The sequence below is a fragment of the Neltuma alba genome, unplaced genomic scaffold (assembly GCF_004799145.2).
Source record: "Neltuma alba isolate B1F8T4 unplaced genomic scaffold, ASM479914v2 tig00012456_pilon, whole genome shotgun sequence".
Classification (NCBI taxonomy): Eukaryota; Viridiplantae; Streptophyta; class Magnoliopsida; order Fabales; family Fabaceae; genus Neltuma; species Neltuma alba.
Window position 1 is genome coordinate 25,194 of NW_021636935.1, and position 16,441 is coordinate 41,634.

General features: G+C 36.4%; 4 protein-coding genes across 4 annotated transcripts; all 4 read left to right on the plus strand.

Moving 5' to 3' along the window:
• Nucleotides 1-3,135, plus strand: LOC114727266 (TMV resistance protein N-like; the record flags this gene model as incomplete). The annotated part of the gene is made up of 4 exons (XM_028913967.1): nucleotides 1-506; nucleotides 958-2,053; nucleotides 2,152-2,424; nucleotides 2,686-3,135. Coding segments are annotated over exons 1-4 (2,325 nt in total), but the record flags the coding sequence as incomplete, so codon positions are not given.
• A 3,121-nt stretch (nucleotides 3,136-6,256) lies between these two features.
• Nucleotides 6,257-7,003, plus strand: LOC114727290 (uncharacterized). The gene is made up of 2 exons (XM_028913992.1): nucleotides 6,257-6,788; nucleotides 6,885-7,003. The coding sequence occupies exons 1-2, from the start codon at nucleotides 6,316-6,318 to the stop codon at nucleotides 6,970-6,972; spliced, it is 561 nt and encodes a 186-aa protein (XP_028769825.1). The 5' UTR covers nucleotides 6,257-6,315; the 3' UTR covers nucleotides 6,973-7,003.
• A 1,218-nt stretch (nucleotides 7,004-8,221) lies between these two features.
• On the plus strand, nucleotides 8,222-13,386 carry LOC114727267 (TMV resistance protein N-like). Its single transcript, XM_028913968.1, has 5 exons — nucleotides 8,222-8,294; nucleotides 9,572-10,079; nucleotides 10,882-11,980; nucleotides 12,083-12,355; nucleotides 12,535-13,386. The coding sequence occupies exons 1-5, from the start codon at nucleotides 8,222-8,224 to the stop codon at nucleotides 13,384-13,386; spliced, it is 2,805 nt and encodes a 934-aa protein (XP_028769801.1).
• Nucleotides 13,387-13,973: 587 nt separating this feature from the next.
• LOC114727289 (uncharacterized) lies at nucleotides 13,974-14,734 on the plus strand. The gene is made up of 2 exons (XM_028913990.1): nucleotides 13,974-14,564; nucleotides 14,644-14,734. Exons 1-2 carry the CDS (start codon nucleotides 13,983-13,985, stop codon nucleotides 14,650-14,652), a joined length of 591 nt encoding a protein of 196 aa, XP_028769823.1. The 5' UTR covers nucleotides 13,974-13,982; the 3' UTR covers nucleotides 14,653-14,734.
• The last annotated feature ends 1,707 nt before the right edge of the window (nucleotides 14,735-16,441 follow it).

The following is a 16,441-nucleotide window of genomic DNA, read 5'->3' on the forward strand; positions in this document are numbered from 1 at the left end:
ATGGCGATTCAAGTGGCCTCACCATCATCCCGTAGCTTCACCAGCGAAGCTAAGTATCGATATGATGTCTTTCTGAGTTTCAGAGGTGAAGATACTCGCCACATCTTCACTGCGCCTCTCTACGATGCTTTGCGCCGTAAGGGAATCAACGCCTTCATTGATGACGAGAAGCTTGGGAAAGGGGAAGAGATTTCACCTACGCTTCTTAGAGCCATTGATAGATCAAGAGTTTCCATTATTGTGTTCTCTAGAAACTATGCTACCTCCACATGGTGCCTAGAGGAACTCGGCCATATCATTTGGTGTCAAAAGCAGAAGAACCAGCTGGTTATGCCCATCTTTTACAAGGTGGATCCGATGGATGTTCAGTATCAGAGAAACAGTTTTGAGGAAGCCATGGCTGCTCTTGAAGAAAGGTTTAGAGATGACTTGGAGAAAGTACAACGATGGAGATCTGCTTTGTTTGAAGCTGCTAGCTTATCATCGGCATGGCTTTTCGAAGATGGGTATGCTTTCTTATACTATTTTTTGAATGCCTTCTACTGATAAATTTTTCAAATAATGATGGTTAGAACGCTACTGGAGATGTTTGAAATTTCGATCTGTGACTTTTGCTTTTGTAATTCAAAGGTTCTATAAAATTGTAGTTTTTACAGTATTTTTCTTATGAGGATTATTATAGATTGTGTTTAATATTCACAATTTTTATTTTCAATTTAGAAGCTTACATACTTCTATATTTTGACTTTTATGGTTTTTGCATCATTACTTTTGGATTTACTTAAATGATAGAATTGAAATAACAAATATTTATATTTCTATAACTTCAAAAATCATTTAGACATGCATAGTGAAAGGATTAAAATCTTAGAGAGCTAAAACAGCATAGAAATATAAAACAGAATATGTGGCGATAACCGTCTTCATAGCTAAAAAAATTAACTTTTCCCTTTGTAGATACCAAGATGGATTTATTGAAAGTATCGTTGAAGATACATTTGCTAGGCTACCTCCTAAACGCTACCATAACGTTGATTACATCGTTGGACTTGAGCCTTATATAGAAGAAGTGATGTCACTTTTGGATGAAACTGATGGCAGAGTTTGTGTGTTGGGAATTTATGGAATTGGTGGGATTGGCAAAACAACCCTTGCAAAAGCTGTCTATAATTCAATCTTCTACAATTTTGAAGGTGCTTGTTTTTTGTTTGATGTTAGAGAAACATCAAAGAAATATCAAGGTGTTATTCACCTTCAACAAATGCTACTATCAGAAATTCTAGATGATAAGATCAAGTTTAGCAGTGCTGATGAAGGAATAACAAAAATAAAACATAGACTCTCTCACAAAAAGATTTTGTTGGTTCTTGATGACGTCGAAGAAGCTGAACAGTTAGAACAGCTTGCTGGAGGGTGTGATTGGTTTGGTTGTGGAAGCAAGATCATTATAACAACAAGAAACAAGCAATTGCTAATTGCACGCGATATTAAGAAGCAATATGAAATGAAAGAGCTAAATGAGCATTACGCTCTTGAGCTCTTTTGTTGGCATGCATTTCGTACAAGCCACCCTCCAAAAGTATACAAAAGTATGTCCATTGGTATTATACGTTATATACGTGGCCTTCCTTTGGCTTTAAAATTGATAGGCTCCAATTTGGCTCGCAAAAACTTGGAGGAATGGAGATATACATTGAAACAATATTATCAAATCTCAAGAGGAACAATACATGAGATATTGAAAATAAGCTATGATTGCTTACAAGATGATGCTAAGTGTATTTTCTTGGACATTGCTTGTTTCTTTAAAAAGGAGACATTGGAATTTGTAGAAGACATACTCGGAGCTTGTTACCATGGGACAAGGTTTTTTATTGAGGTTCTTGTAGATAAATCTTTGATAACTATTGCTGATAATGGTCTTTTGCTGATGCATGATCTAATACAACAAATGGCTAAAGAAATTGTTGAGCAAGAGGCACCCTCAAATCCTAGTAAACGTAGCAGGTTATGGTATTACAAAGATGTGCTTAATGTGCTGCAAAATAATTTAGTAAGAGAAAAAAAAGTTATCTGTTTCCTTACATACATTAAATTGTACAAATTTGACAAATTATCTAACAATGTCACTTTTTTGAACTTGTACTATAGGGAGGAAATGATATTGAAGGAATAATACTTGATCCACCTAAACAAGAAGAAGTGATGTGGAACGGCTTGGCTTTTGAGAAGATGAATAATCTTCGAATTCTGATTGTTCGAAATACCCAATTCTTTACAAGTCCCAAGTATCTTCCTAATAGTTTGAGATTGCTTGATTGGGAGGGATATCCTTCTATGACTTTACCACCAGATTTTTCTCCTCCAAAACTAGTTTGCTTCAAGTTATGTAGAAGTCTTTTCAAATTTGAAGAGCCATTCCAGGTACTTTATTGACTCTTGTTTCTATGATCAAATTTCTTGAGCCATAATGTTCTTCTAAAAATTCACGAATAAATTACTCTCAACTGATTATATTTTTTATTCTCTTCTCTAGAATCCTCAACTATTTTTTGACTCAGAGGAGATTTTTCAAAGATTCAACATAAGATTAGATAAATCAAAGGGAGGCTGGACTATTCTATTCAAAAGACAATCTTTCTTGACAATTGTCATTAATTAAATAATATCGGTTTTGTTTTGCAGAAGTTTGGATATGTGACACACATGAATTTCTCGCGGTGTGAATTCATAACAGAAGTACCTGATATGTCTCATTTTCAAAATTTAAAAACATTAAGCTTTCATGAATGTCGCAATTTGATCAAAGTTCATGATTCAGTGGGACTTCTTGGTAAGATTATCAAATTAGATGTTGGTAAATGCACCAAACTTAGCAGCTTTCCACGTGAAATCAACATGCCGTCTCTTGAAGTGCTCGTTCTTACTAACTGCAAGAGCCTTGAGTGCTTCCCTAATTTAGTTGGAAAGATGGATGCACTTGGAAGTATTTTTGCAGAAGGTAGCGCTATTAAAGAGCTTCCAAACAGCTTATTCACGTTGCAAAATCTTAGCACACTCATGTTGGGAGGACTTCAGCCTCATGGTAGAAAATGTTTGAAGAAATTACTGCAAGAAAGCCAACCACTTATCAGTTGCCTAAGCATAGATTGCTTAGATCTTGGAAACTGTGGCCTTTTGGATGAAGATGTTTACCTTACTCTGAAATATTTTCAGAATCTGCAAGACTTGGATTTATCAGGAAATGATTTTGCGTCACTTCCTGGGTGCATTAAAGAGTGTGCTGATCTAATGATGCTAGAAATAAATAACTGCAAGATGCTAAGAGACATACCAGAACTGCCATCGGGGTTGCAAGACATAAGGGCAGAGAATTGCACTTCGTTAACAACTGAATCATCAAGCCGTTTATGGTTTCAGGTTTTTCTTATTCCTTTGATAATTTTCACTTGTCATGCTGGATTTAAAGCTTTTCCAGGTATGAACTACTAGAAATCATGTCATGACCAGAGCTTCTTATTAGTGTGGGTTAATAACGTTTCGGCATTCTGTTATCTTTAATAATTAATATTCATTGAAAACATTACAATGAATGGGATATTAAGTGATTTTTTTATCAGAGGTAATTCTATTTGAGGTATTGTTGAACACTAAATGTAAGCACTTCTCCCAACAGGGATTCGAGCCTTAGTTCATCATGTTATAAGAGACTAGTCTTTTGCTCTATCTCCAACTTCCATTGGTAGAGATTAAGTGATTTGATTTAGTGTAAAGTAGCATCCAGCACCTTAATGTTATTTTTCAGGTGTATCTAACACCCTGATCTTATATATGATGTTATTTTATATATAATGCGTCCATCACCCTGATCTTATATATGATGCATCCAGTACCCTAATGTTATATTTTTTGTGCTTCCAATATTCTAATCTTATTTTTTGTGCGTCCAACACCTTAGACCATAAATAAGATTAGGCTACCATATGCAATTAGAAAATAACATCAGGAGTGTGGGATAGTTTAGCCCTTGATATATCTTATCTATGAATAACTAAACTGCAAATATTATTGTACTTATTATTCTCAAATCTGAAAATGTCTTTCGTGTATGTTGTTTCGATACATCAGGCAAAAAGCTTCTTTACTATGCCGGCAACAACATTTCCCGACTGGTTCGACTATTGCTGCGAAGGAGGCACATTCACTACAAAAAAATAGACTTTAGGCGACGACTTTCGGCGGCGACAAAAAAAGTCGCCGCTGAAAGTCCACTTTCGGCGGCGACACCAAAAAGTCGCCGCTGAAACCAAGACTTTCAGCGGCGACAAAAGTGTCGCCGCTGAAAGTGGACCTTCAGCGGCGACTTTTTTTGTCGCCGCCGAAAGTGGACTTTCCGCGGCGACTTTTTTTGTCGCCGCTGAAAGTATAATATAATAATATATATTTTATTTTACAATATTAATAGGGAAAACCATATTGGAGGTACCTATACTTTCTCTCAATTTTTAATTTGGTACCTATGTGTTTTTTTCCCTTTAATTAAACATTTAATCTTATCCTTTTAGCAACATTAGCTCTTATAACTTTGTTCTATTGATATTTTTAGTCTTTACATAAGGATTAATGATATTAATAGAGCAAAATTAAAGATTTAGTTAAGAACAAAAAACACATAGGTACCAAATTAAAAATTGAGAGAAAGTATAGGTACCTCCAATATAGTTTTCCCATATTAATAAACAAATTGAGGAAAATGGACTTTCAGCGGCGACTTTTTTTGTCGCCGCCAAAAGTGGACTTTCGGCGGCGACTTTTTTTGTCACCGCTGAAAGTATAATATAATAATATATATTTTATTTTACAATATTAATAAACAAATTGCCGAAAATGGACCTTCAGCGGCGACTTTTTTTGTCGCCGCCGAAAGTGGACTTTCAGCGGCGACTTTTTTTGTCGCCGCTGAAAGTATAATATAATAATATATATTTTATTTTACAATATTAATAAACAAATTGCCGAAAATGGACTTTCAGCGGCGACTTTTTTTGTCGCCGCTGAAAGTATAATATAATAATATATATTTTATTTTACAATATTAATAAACAAATTGCCGAAAATGGACCTTCAGTGGCGACTTTTTTTGTCGCCGCCAAAAGTGGACCTTCAGCAGCGACTTTTTTTGTCGCCGCTGAAAGTATAATATAATAATATATATTTTATTTTACAATATTAATAAACAAATTGCCGAAAATGGACCTTCAGCGGCGACTTTTTTTGTCGCCGCCGAAAGTGGACTTTCAGCGGCGACTTTTTTTGTCGCCGCCGAAAGTGGACCTTCAGCGGCGACTTTTTTTGTCGCCGCTGAAAGTATAATATAATAATATATATTTTATTTTACAATATTAATAAACAAATTGCCGAAAATGGACCTTCAGCGGCGACTTTTTTTGTCGCCGCCAAAAGTGGACCTTCAGCGGCGACTTTTTTTGTCGCCGCCGAAAGTAGACCTTCAGCGGCGACTTTTTTTGTCGCCGCTGAAAGTATAATATAATAATATATATTTTATTTTACAATATTAATAAACAAATTCAATCTGGCTCAGCGGCAAGAAGGTTGGACACGAAGGGAGGCGGTCACGAGTTCGAACCTGGAAGAAGACACATTTAAGGTGAAAATATTTAGACGATGACGTGGCGAGGAGGAGTGACGTGGCAATGACGTGGAGGTGGCTAGTGATGATGTGGCGGTCAACGGTGATGACGTGGCCGTCAATGGCGATGACGTGGAGGTCGACGGTGCTAACGTGGCGGCCGGAGACGATGACGTGGCACCTGCGGTGATGACGTGGCATTGGTAAAGCCAATTCTTCTTAGGCATTACTTTCAGCGGCGACAAAAAAGTCGCCGCAGAAAACACTTTCGGCGGCGACAAAAGTGTCGCCGCCGAAAGTGGACCTTCAGCGGCGACTTTTTTTGTCGCCGCTGAAAGGCTTTTGAGCGGCGACAAATGTCGCCGCCGAAAGTGTTTTCGGCGGCGACATTTGTCGCTGCTGAAACTTCTAAAAGTCGCCGCTGAAAGTATCTTTTAACGGCGACCTTTTTAGTCGCCACTGAAAGTTTTCAGCCACGGCTGCTACGGCAACGACTTTTCAGCGGCGACTTGTCGCCGCAAAAAACTTTCGGCGGCGACTTTTGTACTTTTAGCGGCGACTTTTGTCGCCGCTGAAAGTCAATTTTTTTGTAGTGATTGTCTCTTGGTGTTCGTGGGAAAAGTTTTCCTCATCTTATCGTCGCAATTGAATCTGGAAAAGCTAAGATGAGAAAGAGTCTTCCCTTCCAAGTTTTTATAAGAATCAATAGCCGTAAAATGTCATTACTAAAACGTGATGTTCCTTATGCAACTGGTGCAAGTAGGGAATATGATGCCTTCTTTTTCTATGGTAAGCAAGGTCATGTGATTTCATTTGATTTACTTCAGAACTTTGATGAAGAAGAGTTGGAGGAGCTTAATAAGTTTCTGGAATCGGGTTGGAATGATGTGGACATACAAGTCATGTGTGACTCACCAAATATCTCCATAATTAAGTGTGGAGTTTATGTCGATAAGCAGCAAACGAGCATGGAGAATATTCGCTTTGTGTTTCCTAGGGCTTTCATGAATAATGCTTCAAGAACCTCACTGAAACGAAAATCCATAGCTTCTCCTCTTCATGCACCAGCCAAGAAGCTCTTGAGACATTTCAAGGCTGCTGATAAGGGACAACTCAGTAACACCAAGAAAGGGACCAAGTAAGCCTCTATTCTCTTCTGCTAGTTGTCGTCTATTTATTTCGAGGTTTTTGCTTATTATTAATTTTGTCTGCCTTGTATGTATTGTAGTTGTAGGAGAAGAAAACGACACCGAGTTTTTCGTTCGTGGTACAAGACGCTCTATCCAAGGGGCAAGCATTTTTGGAGATTTCTTTACTATTAGCTCTCTATAATTGCTGGCTTCTCCTATCAAAGAAAGAGGTTGTTTTTTTTCTTTTTATATATACATGATTGTTGATTTCGATGGCAAGAGTATTTTTTAAAGACATTGTCAGAAAATTTAACTTATCTATGTTAATTGGGTCTTAATTAGGGCGACAAAAATTATCTAAACTACGTGAGTTCTAGGGTGGGGGGACGTAAATACTCCTCCTTGAATTTCTAGAACTTTCAGTTTCCCTCTTTACCCCTCTTCACTTCCTAGACACTCTGAAACAGGGTGACTCCTCACCAATGAACAAAAAACCGGACCGGACCGGCCGGTTCAAATCGGAAACCGGTGAACCGGTCAGTTGTCCGGTCTGGTTTAACAACAAAACCGGAAGAAAATCGAACCGGAAAGAACCGGTGCAAACCGGCCACAACCGGCCAACCCGTTGGTTTTGATGGTTTAGCCGGGTTGTTTGAAAGAAGAAGAAGAATCTGAGACTGTTTCCCGCACACAAACAAAAAAAAATTGACTGAAGAAGAAGAAAAACAGAAATAAAAAAATGACTGTTTTCTTCAGTTCCTCTGGTTCTGCATGTTCGTTCTGTAAATAAAAATAAAATTTATTCTCACCCTTCTGGTTCTGCGACTACATCTGAACGGAGGTAAGGAAGGATGAAGGTATGAAAACGAAATAAAGAAGAGGGGAACGTCTGAACGAAGAACGAAGAACGAAGAACGAAGAACGAAGAAATACTGAAATGGAGAGAAGAAGGAGAGTAAGAGAGAGAGCTATAAGAGCACGTGAATGCCTGATCCATCACGTACAAGGTGTGAAAAGGCTGAATGATGAAAGGAAATGATAAAAAATGTGAAGTGGTTCAACCGGAGAAACAGATCTTGAGAAATGTGAAAACTTAAAATTGAAAGTTGAATAAAAAATTAGATTTCCACACGGTCCAAGTTTCCCACGCAAAACCATTGTACAGGAATAGATGGATTTGACTAATGAGTACTTCTACCATATTATTTACTATATATATATAATTTCTTAAATATATCTTTTATTTTATATATTTTTCTTCATATCTTTATTTTAATTTCTATTTAAAATAGTTAATATATAATTTAAAACATAGCATTTTAATTATTACCGGTTTTATTACGGGTTGATCCCGATCTAACTCATTAACCCTTAACCCAGTATCTTGACCGGTTTAATTACCGGTCCAGTTTTTTGTTCCTTGCTCCTCACCAGACAGAGCATGTTGGCTCTTCCACCTACAAGTGTACTTTTTGGGAATGGGTTGAGATACAATTTTGACCCTGATCGTAGAGGTAAAATTGCATAATTAGGAGCATAATTATACCTTAACCTTTTGAGAATGGAACGTCAGCTGATTACCACTGCCGCCAACACTAGTTGATGTTTAATGCTCTTTTATGTAGTATCAGTTGGTACTAAATACGAGTTATTTGAAGGGACAATTTTTTAATTTTATTTTTATTTAATTTTTATTGGAATGAGAGAAAAAATAGATGGGAGAATAATTCGTAAATATAATAAGAAAAAATTTGAAATATTTTATCAATTTAAGATATAATTAGTTGTCATTTTTCAGCATATAAAATGAGCAGAACCGGACTGGCAATGATAAATTGCTTTCAAGCCCAAAATATGGTTATGCCCGAAACTAATATTTCTTGGCTTTTATTCTAAATAAAGTTGCCTTGGCTACCTGCAAAAAAATTTTTTTAAAAAAAATAGTATCCAATCATGAATATTCCTCCAATCACATAACTCTTATTTAATTAATTTGTAGAGATTGAGAAAACTAACTAAATTACTCAATTTTAATAAAATTGACATGATATTTTAAAAATACTTTTATCTCCGCTCATCAATATATAAGCTAACTAGAGGGTTCGATTTGATTCTAAATATAAGAATTTAATTTACTTTGTTTCCATAATTTGTAACCATTCCTATAAAATATCTCTTATATTGATTGTAAAGAGCTTTTCACTACAGGTAATTCTAATGCACCTAACTCAATAGAGCAGTTTAAAAAGTCAGCATGTACTTATTACAATTAATCAATTTAATTAATCTTTAATTTTTTTAAATTATTTTTTTTTTTTATATTAAAAACTGAACGTACTAGAGTAATATTTTTTTTGGGGTCAAGTTAGTATATCAATTAACAAATTAATTAAAAAAATTATTCTTTTATTTGGTACTCGAGTAGGCAGCTTCGTAAAAGATTCTTTTCAATTTCATAAACTCGCCTGCCGGCGCGCTGGAAACCCGAATTCCAACGGTAGGTACTGGGCTGCATGCCTTTAAATACTTCCCAGATAATTAAATAGAACACGCAAAATTCCAAAGATGCAATTGCAAGGTTGGCAATTTTTTTTGTAAAACTAATAATCCAACGCTGCAATCCCTCCACTCATGGGAAAAAAAAATCACGCTCTCTCCATCTGCCTGAGCAAAAAAAGGAAACCATCAAAGGCTTGCTCTGCCTTTGCTGATTCATCGTTTGTGTAAATTTCTCTTCCAGGTTTGAGTATTCAAATCCCAATACCTCGCTAGCGTTTTGTGATTGTTGCAGGCACGGCGATTCGAATGGCAGCACCATCATCGGCTGTCTTCGCCGGCAAATCCAAGTACAGATATGACGTTTTCCTCAGTTTCAGAGGCGAAGATACTCGCCACTCCTTCACTGTTCATCTCTACGATGCTCTGCGCCGGAAGGGAATCAACGCCTTCATTGACGACAAGAAGCTTGGGAAAGGGGAGCGTATCTCACCTACGCTTCTTAAGGCCATTGAGAAATCCAGAATCTCGATTATTGTGTTCTCTAGGAATTATGCAACTTCCACATGGTGCCTCGATGAACTCGCTCACATCATTCGGTGTAAGAAGGAGAAGAACCAACTGGTCATGCCCGTATTTTACAATGTGGATCCGATGGATGTTCAATATCAGAGGAACAGCTTTGGAGATGCCATGGCTGCTCTGGAAGATAGATTCAGAGATGACTTGAAGAAAGTGCGAAAATGGAGATCTGCTTTGTCTGAAGCTGCTAGTTTGCCATCAGCATGGCTTTTGGGAGATGGGTAGGCTTCGTTATAGTTGTTTCTAATTGCCTTCTGCGGATGAAACATTCAAACTCTTGCTTAATAATTAGTGGTTGCGGATGATATGACAGGCTTTTGAAGATATATGAAATTTTGATCGGCGTCTATTATTCTTGGATCTCTGTAAACTTGGGGCTTAAACATTTTGGTTTTAATAATGTTCAAGTTTCAGATATTTCGACAAAAAGATTTTTAATTTAAATCTTAACTGCATATTTTTATTGATTTTCTTACTTATATTTTATTTAGTAATTTGCTAATATAATTATCGCGGGATGGGTGAATGGCTGGGGACAAACAGCATCTAACTATCTATTATTACTGTCAGTTGCTCACAAATATTTTCATCTTTGCAATTTTCAAATCCTGATGTTACTTCTAATTCTGGTTGTAACACAACACTATATAGGACATTCATATCTGACTACATAACGAATACACTTCTTTTCTTTTTGGCTTATGTACAAGAAGAATGAGATATTCTATTTTTTGCTTGTTTTTTATATATATTATATATTTGGCCTTGATGATGACCTTTTTAATTTACTTAAAAGGTAATATTATTATGGCCGCATATATCTCATAATTTTTTAATTTCAAATATAAATACTTTTATATAGTGAAGGGATTTGAAAATTGAGAGCTAATTGAGATTGAGGTTATCTTTGAAGAATTAAACGAGATTTTACTTGACGGAGTTATGATAAATGAGAAAAAAAATGGAAAATGGCATTTTGCAACAATCAGATCCACAATAACCAGAGAATCTGCACTTTTGTAGAGATGGATGTGGGTTTATTGAAAAGATTGTTGAAGATGCATATGCTATGTTACCTCCTAAACGCTTGCATTGCCGTGAGTACATGGTTGGACTTGGGCCTCGCATAGAAATGATGAAGTCACTTTTGGATCATTCTAATGATGGCATTTGTATGTTGGGGATTTATGGAACTGGTGGAGTTGGAAAAACAACCCTTGCAAAGGCTTTGTATAATTCAATCTTCTACCAATTTGAAGGCGCGTGTTTTTTGTTTGATGTTAGAGAAGTGTCAAAGAAATACCAGGGCATTGTTCATCTTCAGCAAACATTATTATCAGAGATTCTTGGGGAAAAGAAGACAAAGTTTGGCAGTGCTGATGAAGGAATATCTAGAATAAAACACAGGCTCTCTCACAAAAGAATCCTATTGGTTCTTGATGATGTTGATGAGGTTGAACAGTTAGAAAAACTAGCAGGTGGGCGTCATTGGTTTGGTTGTGGAAGCAAGGTCATTATAACAACAAGAAATAAACAGTTGCTAGTTGTGTGTAATGTTGAGAAAACATATGAAATGAAGAGGCTAGATGATCATGACTCTCTTGAACTCTTTTGCTGGCATGCATTCCGTTTGAGCCAGCCTCCAAAAGGCTATGAAAAAATGTCCAAACGTGTGATGAGATTTGCAAAGGGCCTTCCTTTGGCTTTAAGAGTAATTGGCGCCAATTTGGCACATAAAAATTTAGAGGAATGCAGGTCTATATTAGAACAATATGAGAGGATCCCAGAAAGAACAATTCTAGATGTACTCAAGATAAGCTATGATTGCTTACAAGATGGTGCCAAGGGTATTTTTCTAGATATTGCTTGTTTCTTTAAAGAGGAGGATTTGGAATCTGTTGAAGAAAAACTAGCAGCTTGCGATTTTGGTGCAAGGTTTTACATTGAAGTTCTTGTTGACAAGTCTCTTATAACTGTTGCTGATAACGGTAACTTGGGCATGCATGATTTAGTACAACAAATGGGTAGAGAGATTGTTAGGCAGGAGGCACCATCAAATCCCTGTAAACGCAGTAGATTATGGCATTACAAAGATGTTCTTAAAGTATTGCGTGAAAATCTAGTAAGGATCTAATTCTTGTTTTTTCTTCATATAGTCATATGCATTAAATCTATTGTGCTATTTTGCAATATCTAACTGTTATGCCTTGGACTTCCATTATAGGGGAGCAGTAATATTGAAGGAATAATGCTTGATCCGCCTCAACAAGAAGAAGTGGAGTGGAGTGGTATGGCCTTTGAGAAGATGAGTAATCTCAGGATTCTTGTGGTTCGGAATTCACAATTTTCAACCAACCCAAAGTATCTTCCAAGTAGTTTAAGATTGCTTGACTGGGCGGGATACCCTTCTACTATTCTACCACCAGACTTTTCTCCTAAGAAACTAGTTTACATCAAATTATCTGGTAGTCTTTTTAGATTGGAAGAGCCATTCAAGGTATTTTTTTTCAATTTATAGCTACTTCGAGAATAAACTACTTCAACTTTCCTTCTATATATATTCATTGTATATCATACACAAACCTCTAATCTATTTCATGGATCTGCACAATTATAATGTCATTTTTTTATCAGAAACTTTGTTGGTAATTAAATAATTTAGTTTTTGTTTTGCAGAGGTTTGAATGTGTGACATATATGAATTTCTCACACTGTAAATTCATAACTGAAGTACCTGATATGTCTCAATTTCAAAATTTAAGAAGATTGTTATTTACAAGGTGTCGCAATCTCATCAAAGTTCACGATTCAGTTGGATCCTTGTCTAAGCTCGTCGAATTAAACCTTAGTGTGTGCAGCAGTCTTACAAGCTTTCCACGTGAAATCAATATGGCTTCTCTTCAGAAGCTTCATCTCAGTTATTGCAGGAGTCTTGACTACTTCCCATGTATAGTGGGAAAGATGGATGCACTGAGGACAATTTATGCAGAAGGCACTGCTATTAAAGAGCTCCCACCTTCCATTGGAAATCTTCCAAGACTCGGATCTTTAGCTATAAGCACCCACAAAAGTATTAGGGAGCTTCCAAGCTGCTTATTCACATTGCAAAACCTTAGTCGGCTTAATCTAAGTGGTATTCAACCTCCAAGCATAAAATCTTTAATGAAATTAATGCAAGAGAGCCAACCTGTTATCAGCTGTTCAAACTTGGAGGCATTAAATCTTGAAAATTGTTGTCTTACTCATGAAGATCTTCACCTAGCTTTACGTTGTTTTTGGAATGTTCAAAAGTTAATTCTTTCAGGGAGCAATTTTGTTTCCCTTCCTGAGTGCATCAAAGAGTGTGCGAATCTGCAGACACTAGTGCTGAATAACTGCAAGAGGCTTAGAGACATACCTGAGTTGCCATCAAAATTGGAAAATATAGAGGCAGAGGATTGTACATCATTAACTACAGAGTCATTAGGCCATCTATGGTCTCAGGTTTTGTCATCCCTTTTGTATACTCGTTTTCTGTTGCTATTTTGAAGATTAATCAAATTAAATGCTAGTGAAATCGTCAAACAGATGCTGGTCATTTCCATTTGGGATATGGATTTCTCTATTTTCTCAAAGAAACCATTAATTCATTTCTTGTCCATTGACCACAACTTTTTCGCATGAAATCCTTCTATTACCTAGTCAGATTAATTATTTCACATTGCAAAACTTTTTTTGCACAGAATCCTTCCTTTTCCCTTTTTTCCCTTTATCTATACACAAAATAATGTACTAGTCAATAGATTGCTGAGTTGAACTCTTCTGCTTAGATGTCACCAGTTGTGAACTATTTCATGAACTCAAGTCATCACTGGAGCTTATTATCAGGGAGGGTTAAGAACATATTGGCATTCTGTTAGGAATAAAATTGAAGTTTTGAAAAGGTTAAATTCAATGAATGCAGGATTAAGCCATTTGAAAATATCTATAAATGATTAAATTAAAAATGCTCGTATCTGTTAGGGATGAAAATGAGAATTCTCTTTTTATTCTTTTATCTGTTGTTTTCAAATCTGAAAATACCTTTCGTCTCTGTTGTTCTGGTACATCAGGCGAGAAACGGGTACTCCCACTTGAACATCACTATGCCATCAACAACAGTTCCTGATTGGTTCAACGAATGCTGTAAAGGAGGGACATTGTCTTTTCGGGCTCGTGGGCATTTCCCTCATGCTGCCTTTGCATTTGAGTTGGGGAAAGCAAACACAAATTCAAAACACTTTTTCCATGTTTCTGTGAGCATCAATGGTCATAAAACACAAAGGAGACAAGATGCTGCAAATTATGGAACTAGGCAAGGCCATCTGTTTTTATTTGATCTGAGAATGGCTTTTGAGCCAGGAGAGTGGGAGAGGCTTGATAGTTTACTGGAACTGGATTGGAATGATGTGGAAATAAAAGTCCTATGTCTAATCCCCCGCAAGAAAAAGAAAGTCACAAAGTTAACAGCAGAAATGCCCGTAGTTAGTTGTGGAGTTTATGTGTACAAACGGCAAACAAACATGGAGAATGTCCAGTTCGGGTCTTCTATGCTTTCCTCGAATGCTCCAACAACTTCAATGAAACAAAGAGCGGTCACTTCTCCTCCTAATGAACCACCCAAGAAGTTATTGAGAATGTTCAAGGTTGCTGATAAAGGAAAACTCAATAATACAGAAACGGATAAGGTGAGCTTCTACTTCCTGCTAGTTTTCACTTCATGGTTTTCATTATCATTCTGAAATTTTCCCCTTTCATGTATTGTAGGAGAATTAAACGACACCAGATTTGTCATCCGTCTTGCAAAAATAAAGTTGGTTTTTCCACTAGGTAAGTATATCTGTTTGGAGAGTTTTTGTAAATTCAATGAGACGAACGGTTTCTTTTTCCAATACATTACCATACGATTTGGAAATAAATGTTTATGACGAAAAGAATGTCATGTCACCGAGGCATGCCTTAGTGGCTTTATGATATGCCTGAAAGCACAAGAGCTTGGGTTCGATAATGGCAGATCTCATGTTTCATTTGCGGATGGCATTTACTATTGAAACTGCCAAAAAAAAAAAAAAAGCCTCTGGATTTGCATGGATCACAGCAAAATCTAAACCTTTTATTTAGCTGCAGGTGATGACTCTATAATTTTTTTGTTGGGGGCAGATTAGTTTTAAGAACTTCCCACATGAATCATTGGATTCTATATGGCACATGCAAAGTCCAAATCTTGCCACAGTCTACACTGCCCCTTGTGACAAGTACTGGTGGACTACCTATTAACACAATGCAAAGCTTGTAACCAACTGCCACCAAATAAACTCCCCTGTTGCTCTGCCTAATGAGTTCGATCCTTGTGATTAGTCATTGAGAATGGGATCTTGATGGGATCACAGCTCTGAAATATGTATTAATCAATAGAAAATATAGCTCCACGGAGTGTAAGTCTTATGAAGCACACATAAACAAAAGGAAACCGCTCAACTGTACATTCGAGAGGCACAGAAACTCTCCTCACAATTCACTCATCACCATTTCCCTGTCCATCCCAATAACCAGGTCCCTATTATCTCGCCCCCTTCTCTCTAACTGTCAGATGGCAAATACCACAAATACCCACACTCGCATGGTTCCCGCCCCATATCTCGATACTATCCTTGTACCCAACAGATCTCTAAAATAGAACCTACTGCATTCGTTGACTAGAATAATTTTAAGTGCTCAGTACCTCCATCATGAAATATAAGATCGCCCACTGCAATTAAGATAGTTGGGCATTCTGGCTGTCTAGGCTACCCAAGATGAGCGGTTTTGTATCCCAGCATCATGATAGACGCATGCCCATATATAGGTTCCTGAACAAATTGAAAAATCAAATTGTCTTCTGCTGTGAAACGCCTCGTCACAGATTTAGCTATTAGAGCTTTATGGGAATATTCTGTGGATTTGAAGCCCAAGCGCCCTGTATCCTTACTCTGTATTGCTTCTCTCATTTAGTAAAGTAATCTCTCTGTTTGCCATCTTCATATCAAATTTATGAAAATATATATCCGATACAAGGGAAGCTTTTGGGGAAGAAGAGTGGAAGAGGACTTTTGGAATGACGTGAAAATAGTAGTTGGAGAAACCAGATTTGGCCATAGTTACTTGTGTAGTTTATGTGAAACAAGCATCATCATCATGTATGACAAAAATGCTTAACGTTCATATACATTTCTTTCTATAGCAAATTTTCAAAACCATCTACGTAATAGCGGGCAGGCGCACAAGATTATAATTAGATTATGAAAGTTTTAATTTGGTTTCTTAAGTTTAAAAATCATATTTTTAATTTTTTAGTCTTAAAATTGTTTTAAAAAAATAATAACATTGAAATCTTAAATGTTTAAATCATTCTTAAATATTATCATATTAAGTTTAATTTTCAAAATAACTATAATTGTTATAAAGAAAAAATTATCATTTCAACCTAACGATTTTAGTGTTAGAGGATAAAAATATATATTTTTTTTAAAGTTGACGACTTAATTGAAACCTTTTTTATACAGTAAAAAGACTTTTTTAATTCCTA

Excerpts from the sequence above, each read along its gene's own strand:
- LOC114727290 (XM_028913992.1), top strand. The coding sequence starts at position 6,316 with ATGAGAAAGAGTCTTCCCTTCCAAGTTTTTATAAGAATCAATAGCCGT. Across the intron at positions 6,789-6,884 it reads AACACCAAGAAAGGGACCAA|GAGAAGAAAACGACACCGAG; the intron begins GTAAGCCTCTAT and ends TTGTAGTTGTAG.
- LOC114727267 (XM_028913968.1), top strand. The coding sequence starts at position 8,222 with ATGTTGGCTCTTCCACCTACAAGTGTACTTTTTGGGAATGGGTTGAGA. Across the intron at positions 10,080-10,881 it reads GCATGGCTTTTGGGAGATGG|AGATGGATGTGGGTTTATTG; the intron begins GTAGGCTTCGTT and ends GCACTTTTGTAG. Across the intron at positions 11,981-12,082 it reads AAGTATTGCGTGAAAATCTA|GGGAGCAGTAATATTGAAGG; the intron begins GTAAGGATCTAA and ends CTTCCATTATAG.
- LOC114727289 (XM_028913990.1), top strand. The coding sequence starts at position 13,983 with ATGCCATCAACAACAGTTCCTGATTGGTTCAACGAATGCTGTAAAGGA.